At 19.9% G+C, this 10000-nt stretch overlaps 1 protein-coding gene across 1 annotated transcript; it reads right to left on the bottom strand.

Moving 5' to 3' along the window:
* Nucleotides 1-72: 72 nt before the first annotated feature.
* Nucleotides 73-7806, bottom strand: PF3D7_1239200 (AP2 domain transcription factor, putative; the record flags this gene model as incomplete). Its single annotated transcript, XM_001350750.1, has 1 exon — nucleotides 73-7806. The coding sequence occupies one exon, from the start codon at nucleotides 7804-7806 to the stop codon at nucleotides 73-75; it is 7734 nt and encodes a 2577-aa protein (XP_001350786.1).
* Between the last annotated feature and the right edge of the window lie 2194 nt (nucleotides 7807-10000).

The following is a 10000-nucleotide window of genomic DNA, read 5'->3' as shown; positions in this document are numbered from 1 at the left end:
TTTTTTATTTTTTATTTTGTATTTTATTTTTTATATTTTATATTTCATATTTTATTTGATTGTGTTTATTATTTATAATAACATGGAGGGTGTTATAATTCCGGGATCTTCGACGGCTACATATTCACAGAAATTTTCCTTATGATCATAAGATGGTAATATTTCATTATGAATTAATGAATCAATTAATACATATAATTCAGCATAAGGGAGGTCGGTAGGTAGAATACATCTTTGTATATAATCACCAAATACATTTAGATAAGGTATAATTTGTTCTTCATTTTTTATTAAGGTTAAATAATTTAAATGATGTTTTATACATAATTTATACATATTAACATTTTTACTAAGCATAGGTATATTTAATTCTAATATAGTTTCAAGATCATGTAAAATGAATAGTATAGCATCTCTACATAAATTAATTCTCATATCTTTATTATTTTCATCATGATTATTATGTTTATTAATAATATTCTTTTTATCTATATTCATATCAATATCATTATCCATATTACTATCCATAATCATATCTGTATTATTTTCTATTTGTGCTTCTAAATTATTATCCATGTGATGATTATTATCATTACTATTATTACTATGATTATTTATATTATTATCATTACTCATTATATTGCTTCCATTATTTTTTATTGTATTCATAGAAACTAAAAAGTTATTTTTATAATCATAGTTATTTGAATTTTCATCACAATTTTTGATATTAATTTTATCTTCTTTTGACCAACTATCATCATCACTATCTTCATTGGCAGGTTTTTGAGAATTACGAAAAGCAATAGCTAACTTTCTGGCTCCTTCAAAACCATATTTATTAACAGAAAAAATTCTTTCGATTCTTTTACATTTTTTATATGCTTGACCAACCCATCCCATTCTTTGAGGGGTAGAATTAAACCACACGCCTCTAACTTTTGGCATATTTTTACTCATGGATAAATATTTTAATCTTAACTCTTCAACAGATGGTCTATTAGATTTAGACCCTTTCAATGAATTGTTATTACTATTGGATCCACTATTATTATTATTATTATTATTGTTATTATTACTACTATTATTATTATTGTTGCTGTTATTATTACTATTGTTATTATTATTATTATTGTTGTTGTTGTTGTTGTTATTTGTATTTTTTTTTTTCTTGTTAATAAATCTATCCCATACCTCTCCACGAATTCTTGCTTTTTTCCATTCTATAGCTAAACGTTTAGCTTCTTCACATCCATGTTTTTTAACAGCAAAACTTTGTGCACATTTGACACCATTTATTTTATGCTCACCAAACCATCTTTGGGAATTTTTATCATAATATACTCCCGGAATTCTTTTTAAATCATCATTTTCTTCTTTTAATTCCATACCATCTCCTAAAGACTCTCCTCTTTTACCATTACTCTTTACATAATTTTGTGGATTATGTGTTGGGCAATTTATTAATGTACATACTTTTATATCAATTTCATTTTTTGTTGTAGATTCAGCTAAATTGGATGTTCCGATGGTAGTTACATTCGACATTTGATTTGTTTTATCATCTTTTACATCTACTAAATTTTCATCTTTCTCTTTAAGAACTGTTTGATTTTCATTGGATTCTTTAATTAAACTTTCTTTTTGTACATCAAAAGATGTTTCTGTAAATTTTAAGGGATCAGTAAAATTTGAACTAATTATATTATCACCTCCTTTAATATTATAACTATTATTACTGTTCATATTTTCATCTAACACATCTACATCTATAATTTCTTTTGCCGTTCCATATGTATGTACATTACTCTGTGATACATTTTGTGAATTATCTAATGGACCACTTCTAACTCTTTTAATATTTAAACTATTAGTTCGGTTAACTAAAAATTCTTTATTCTTATCATAATTTATATTTTCATTTTTTCTTTTTCTCTTTTGTTTAGTTAGATATGAATTATTATCTGATTCTTTATTATAATCCGAAAAGGAAGATACTTTTCTCTTTAAATAAAAACTTAAGAAGTTATCATTATCACTATAACTTTTATTTTTAAATAACATTTTTTTGTTTAGAATATTTTCATTTTGTTCTTTCAAACTAGCTATCTTTTCTTTAAGTTGTTGTTCATCGTAGCTGTTCATCATTTTTTTTTCCTTGTTCAATACATTATTAAAAGAACCATTTTTAACACCATTATAAAAATAATCATTCTGAAAATTATTTGTTAAAGTAAGGTTACGAATTATATTACTATGTAAGGAACTTTGTGATGCATTTTTAATATTTTCATCCTTATTGAACTTACCATTTTTTTGTAAATGTTCAAATAATAAGTTATTTTTAAGCATAAGTTTTTTAATCATTACATCATTACTATCTAAAATAGAATAGCTATTTTCTCCATTGCTTTTATCAGCTTTTATGGTGTTTAATGCATTAACTAAACCTTCCTCATGATTATTTATAGAATCATGACTATCTACTACTTTAACAATATTGCTATCGTTTATATTTGTGCTGTGACTAGGGAACATATTTTCTGTGCTGGTGGTAGGTTTCTCATCATTACTATTCATATTTTTTACATTAATCATATTACTATTAATATTATTAATATTATCAGCACCTTTCATATTATAATCGACATTTATTATATTATTATCATTGATATGGTTTTTATGTTTCTTCTTATTTTTATGTAGGTTCTTTTTTTTAATATCGTATGAAGAAGAAATATCACTATAATTTTTATTTACTAATGGAATGACATTTATATTATTTGTGATAATATTTTCATCCATATAATATAAATTATTAAATGTATTATTAGATGGTAATTTATTCATATCAAAATTAAGAGGTGTACTTTTATAATTATCATTTCCAAAACTACCACTGGTACTTGTACTTAATAAATTACTAGCCAAATTAGAATGTAATTTAAAAAAGTTATCATTAATTCTTTTTAATTCATTACTATTTTTCATTACATCACATAAATATAATCCTTCTCTATTCTCATTATCTAATATATTATCTTTATCATCATTTTTATTATTATATATATTATATAAATTAATTTTTTTTATATTTCTAGTCATATCGATATTCTCAATATCATCATCTAACTTACCATCATTCATGCCTTCCAATAATAATGTTTCTTTCCCTTTTATAAATAGCTCTTTTTCTTTTCCACTGAAATGAGATTCATCGATCATAATATTAATTTTGTGTTCATTTGGTTTATATGGTATATTTATTTTTTCTTCATTATTATTAAGTACATTTATGTTATGTGTAAATTTGTCATCATTATTATTATTAATAATATTATTATTATTATCATTATTATTATCATCATGATCATCATCATTATTATTATTACTATGTGATATGTCATTATCTCTTACCTTTAATACATTAATATGATTAAAAAATTCTTCATCTTTTTTTTTCTTATCCACTTTATTACCCTTATTATTATCCTTCATTTTTTTTTTTCTTTCATCATTATTTTGTTCTTTATAATTTATATATTCATTATCTTCATTTTTCTTCTTTTTAAATATATCCTTACTATTATTCATATTACACACTTCAATATTGTTTCCATTCATCAAACTATTGACAATTGCATTTTGATAATGTAATTCTTGAAGAGTTTTGATTTGATCATAATATATATTATCGTGTGTATTATTATCATATGTGTTATTATTTTTATTATGAGTATTATTACTATCACCATTGTTTAAATTATTATCTTTATTTTTTTTTTTTTTTTTATCTTCAACAAAATTTTGATTTTTTCGAGATTTTCTGACTTTTCTTTCTTTAACCTTTTCTTCCTTTACATCATTTTTTATATTCACTTGGTAGTTTGTATTACACAAAATATTTCTTTCCTCCTCATCATTATGAATATTATTATTACTATTAATATTATTGTTTATATTGTTGCTGTTATATTTATTTTTCATGATGTTCTGTTGTGAATTTTCATATTTGTCAAAAGATTCAGTGGTTTCAAATTTTTCATTTAATATTTCATTTATTTCATTGATTTCATTATTTAAAGAATTAAGAGATGTATTCGAAAGATTTTTTTTTTTATATTTTTTTGAATTTTCAAAAATATTTAAAAGATTTTCATTGTTATTATTATTTTGTGTTAATCTTTTAATATAATCCAAATAATAATTTTTATTATTATTATAATTATTATTATTATAATTATTATTAATAGTACTGCACTCACTTTTAATATGTTCTCTAGGGTTTTCATGATTTATATCAAAAAGAGTACTTGCTATGGTAGGATGTATTGAAGTACTATTATGTTCATAATTCATTATATTTTTATTTGTAATATCATTTATATTTCCATTTTGCATATTTAAAAGTACATTATTTATATCATCATATTGATCAGAAAACACATTATGATTTTCAACATTTGAATTTAATTCATTTTTATTCTTTGTGTGTTTTTTTTTTTTTTTCTCATTTACATTATTTTTTAATAAATATTCTTTTGCAATATTTAATAATAATTTATTTTTTTCATTTTCTGTAAATACATTTTTATTTGTACCACTCTCTATTAATAATTTTCGCACTTGATCACTAATATTCTTATACCATTCTTTAAAATAATTTTCATTGTGTTTTTCATCATTATGTTCAATTTCTTCACTCGACATATTATTATCATTTGTTTTTTTATTTTTATCGCAATTTTTACGATTACTACGACTACTATTGTTATAATTATCATCATCATCATCATTATTAACATTAACATTTTTATCTTCGTTCGTCAGATATTTCTGCTTATATTTTTCTTCTTCCCCTTGCACATTTTCACCCTTTTCAACTTCATAATTAAACTTTTCCTGAACATAAGAATTAAGTTTTTCCTGTTTCTTATTTCCCTCTTTAAATCCATGATCCATATGAATATCTACTTGTGTATCTGAGGAATCATTCATCGTGTTTTTAGCAGAATCATCCTTTTGTTTAACAAAATTAAAAGGAAATTCTTCTAGCACATTTCTTTTTTTCAAATTGAGTAGCATATCATTGTATGATAATTTTTTTTCTTGTGATGACAATGATGTATTATCCTGTTCATTGTTTAATATATTTTCCTGATTATTTAATGATTGTAAGTTATTATTATTACTATTATTATTAATATTATTATTACCATTGATGTTGATGTTACTATATTTTCTCATATATGCTTCCAATAATCCTTTCTTATTAATATCTGCTTCATTCATAAGCATATTTAATCTATTTACAAAATTCATTTGCTCCTCACGATTTATATTAATCAAATTGGAAGCCAAAGGATTATCCATATGTATATTATTTTTATTCTTATTATTCTTATCATTATGTAAATAATCCTTCTGAGCGCATTCATATATATTAGCAATATAATCATTAACTATAGAAAATTCATTTAAGGAATTATCCTTACCTCTATTTAAATTAATTATGTTTTTAACATTACCAACAATATTATTATTATGTTCATGACTATAACCTATATTGTTAATTAAAGCTTTGATTATTTCTTCATCATTATTACATGCGTTAATATTATTTTTTAATATATTCATGCTGATATTTCTAACATCTTTCTCATTATTGTTCAGAACATTATTCAGAAGATTAGCAGTATTTTGATAATCCAATAAATCTTGTGTTTTATCATCCATGATATTGTTTATTTTTTTTTTTTTTTTCGAAATATTGATATTATTATTATTGTTCATGTTATCATTTGATGTTGTTACATTATTATCACCAACATATTCTCGATTATGTTTCATCTCATAATTGTTGTTCAAATCATTTAAGTTATTCATATTATTATTACTATTAACTAGGTTACTTCCCTGTTTTTTTCTTTTACTCACTATGCGAGTACCCATACCTATTTTATTATTAGCATCATTCATTAAATAATTTCTCAACACATGTTTTTCCTCATCTTTCATTTGATTAATTAATAATAAGGTGTCCTTATCAAAATTATTGTATAATGGATTATTTGCTTCAGAATCAGTTGGATTCATGATATCTGTAGAGGATAATAATCCACTTGCTAAAAGAATCTTTTTTTGTAAATTTTCATTATTTGCTTCATTAAGACTATTATAATTATTTGTGGTTAATTCATAAATTTTATTTCTAATATCATTTAATTGTTTATTATCTTCATTTTCTAAAATACCTTTATTATTTTTTGCACAAAGAATTGTTTGCTTCTTCGAATTTTTTTTATTCTTCTTATTATTACAAACATCTTTATTAATAATAATATTATTATTATTATTGTTATCATTATTGTTATCATTATTGTTGTAATTCAAATGATTGCTACAATTTGAAGATATTATTTCTCCAGACGAATTATTTAATACACCATGAGGATTCATCATATTATTATCATAATCAGATAATTTAGAATGTTGATCATTATTATCATCATCTATATTATTATTTTCATTTAGCATATTATCATTTTGTTCTTTATTTATTTTACATAATTGTGTACCTTCAAGAGTCATTTTTTTTTTTGAAATTCGATTTTTCATTTTTTCTTTGGCTTGTTTATTTATATCATCCTTGTTCATATATTTACTTAGAGAATTTAGTAATATGATATTATCTAAAAGTTGTTTTGATATTTCATTATTATCATTATGTTCATTAGATTTGTTTAATATATCCATATTTAGTTCATTAACTTTCTGATCATTTGTATTAAGTGCTTTTAATAAATTTATATTTTGAATAACTTTATTAATTTCATCCTTTGTATTTATATAATTATTTCCAACATGAAGATTATCATAATTTTCTTTATTATCATATTCTTCATTATTTAATAAGTTTTTCTTATCTGACAATTTATTTTTCTTTCTCTTTCTTGACTGTTTTTCAATATTGTTCATATTATCAATACAATCAATATTATCCATTTTGTTGATATTATCAATACTATCAATATTGTTCATATTACTAATTACATTATTTTTATTTGATTCAACACTTAATTTTTCATTAACAACATTTATATCTTGTGTATCCTTAGACGTATCCAACGTTTTGTTGAATTCCAGAATTTCATTAGTCTTCTCAAGTTTAAGACAATTCAACTTCTCAGTCAATCCTACATAATTTTTCTTCTCCCAATTATCATTATCAACATATAAATTATTAATGATATTATTATTTTCATTACATACATCATTTTTCATATTATTATCCTCAACATTTTCAATAGTATTAATAATATCTATGTTTTTCAAATATGCGTTATTTTCAACAACAGTATTATACGTGCAAGGATATATATTTTCTTCACTATTATATATATTCGTGTTTACAAGTTTATTTTTATTCATCGATATATCACCTGTCTTATTATCTACATCATCAGATTTATTTGACTTATTATTACTATTATCATAAGTATCTCTATTTTCAATATCTTTATCATATACATAATTCTTACAACTATTCTCCATATTTTTTGTATCAACACTATTGGAATTTAACACATTATACGATATATCATTATTATTATTATTATTATTATTATTATTATCATTATTATTATTATCATAGTTCATTTTGATAAGTTCATTTTTACAATCATTAGAAGAGTCCACTTCATTTATTATATAATTTACCTCTTCATTTTTTTCATTATCCATCATGTCATACACATTACCATTTTTGTTCATATTATCCTTATCTCCTTCACCTTTATCACTCATCATTCTTGTAAATCCTTATTAAATATAATAACAACAAAAAATACTAAATAAAATACAACAAATATAATCTATCAATATAATGGAACAATAAAATATAAAAATTATACAATATATATATATATATATATAATTAAATTTATTTATATTAACAGAAACGATAAAAAAAAAAAAAAAATAAATAAATAAATAAATAAAAAATAATCTACATACAAGAATTAAACACACACAAAATATAAATTCTTACAACCCAATGGTACGAACAAATTATTAGATATATTCGCAAAAAAAAAAAAAAAAAAAACCTTTAAAGAATTATTCTAAAAACACACAATACAAAAGTGCATATAATAATTAATCATAAAATATTTTTCAATAATACAAATAAATATATAATGATAATTTTTATAAAACATACATAAAATCTATAAAAAACTTATAACCTAATAAATGTTTTGAATAAAAATATAAAACATAACAAACTGTAAATATATATATATATATATATATTGTCTCACACGTCAATACAATATTATGTACAAAAAAAAAATATAACATACATATATAATATATATATATATATGTACATAAATTCATATTAAATACATATTTACACCATTTCATATTCTTAAGATATTAGGTTAAATATTTAAACAACTTTTATTTTAATCGATAAAAAAAAAAAAAAAAAAAAAAAACATACACACAAGAACAAAATATGAATAAAATGAAATAAATATATTTATATATATGTTTGTTCTTTTTATACTACACACTGATAAAAAAACAAAATAAATGAATAAAATATATATACACATACACATATATATAATCTGACTTATAACACTACATACATAATATTAGAAAAAAGGCACATATATATATATATATATATATATATATATATATATAGATATATAGTAGTACTTGTTATATAAGATAATAAGAAAACAAAAATATACATATACATATATATATTTATATATTCAAGTGTATTATACTACATAGTTATATAAAAAAAAAATATATATATAAATAAACATATCTATATTTAGTACTCATTATACTACATAATGAAAAAAGAAAAAAAAAAAAAAAAAACATTAAAATAAAAAAAAAAAAAATATATGACATGTATTCCTTTCTTTATTTATTTAAATATATGATTTTTAACAATATATAAATATAATAACATTTTTTAATAATCTTAACAACATTATTAATATAATAAAATATAAAGGGTCAATACATATGAATATATATTATCAGTATTTTCCATGGACATATTATTAATCATTAAATATATTGACAGTTATTATAAAGTCATATAACAAACAAATAAATAAATGTATATATATATATATATTAAGAACAATATAAATTAAAAAAATATACAATGAATTATTTATAAAATAAATTCAAAAACAATATATTTTAGTATTTACATTATATATATATATATATTTATTTATTTATTTATAAATATATTTATATTTATTTATTTACAATGTATATAAGTAGTTTTACTTAATATAACATTCTACATTTATTATTAATAAATAATGCTATGTAATTTTTTCGTTATAGACATATTAACAATAATGTATATATATATATATATATATATATATATTTATAGATTCTTCTTTTATTTATTTAAAAAAAAAATTATATATATAATGTTATATACGTATATATATTTATATAAACATACACAACTATATGTGGAAAAAAAAAATAAATAAATAAATAAGCAAATATATATATATATATATATATATATATATATATATATATATATATATATATATATATATATGTATATATATATATTATATTTCTTGACAATTTATGATTTAAATGTATAACATTTATTTGTAGAGTGAGGAAGAGGAAAAAATATAAAAAAAAATAATAATAATAATTAAATATAAAAAAATTGACAGTGTAGAGTTAAAAAAAAAAAAAAAAAAAAAAAAAAAAAAAACCCATAAATTAAAAACATAATACTTAATAAAAAAAAAATAATAAAATAAATAATACATGTAAATATAAATAAATAGTATTTATACATACATTTTAATTGTGGAAAAATATCTTGTGTCTACATAATTATATATATATATATTATATACATAATTTGGAGTACAATATCATATAAATATGTACACATATTTATGCTATAATATATGCAAGT

Source organism: Plasmodium falciparum, assembly GCF_000002765.6.
Source record: "Plasmodium falciparum 3D7 genome assembly, chromosome: 12".
In the NCBI taxonomy this organism is placed as follows: domain Eukaryota; phylum Apicomplexa; class Aconoidasida; order Haemosporida; family Plasmodiidae; genus Plasmodium; species Plasmodium falciparum.
The sequence above is the reverse complement of the archived record's forward strand: the minus strand, read 5'-3'. Positions and strand labels throughout refer to the sequence as shown.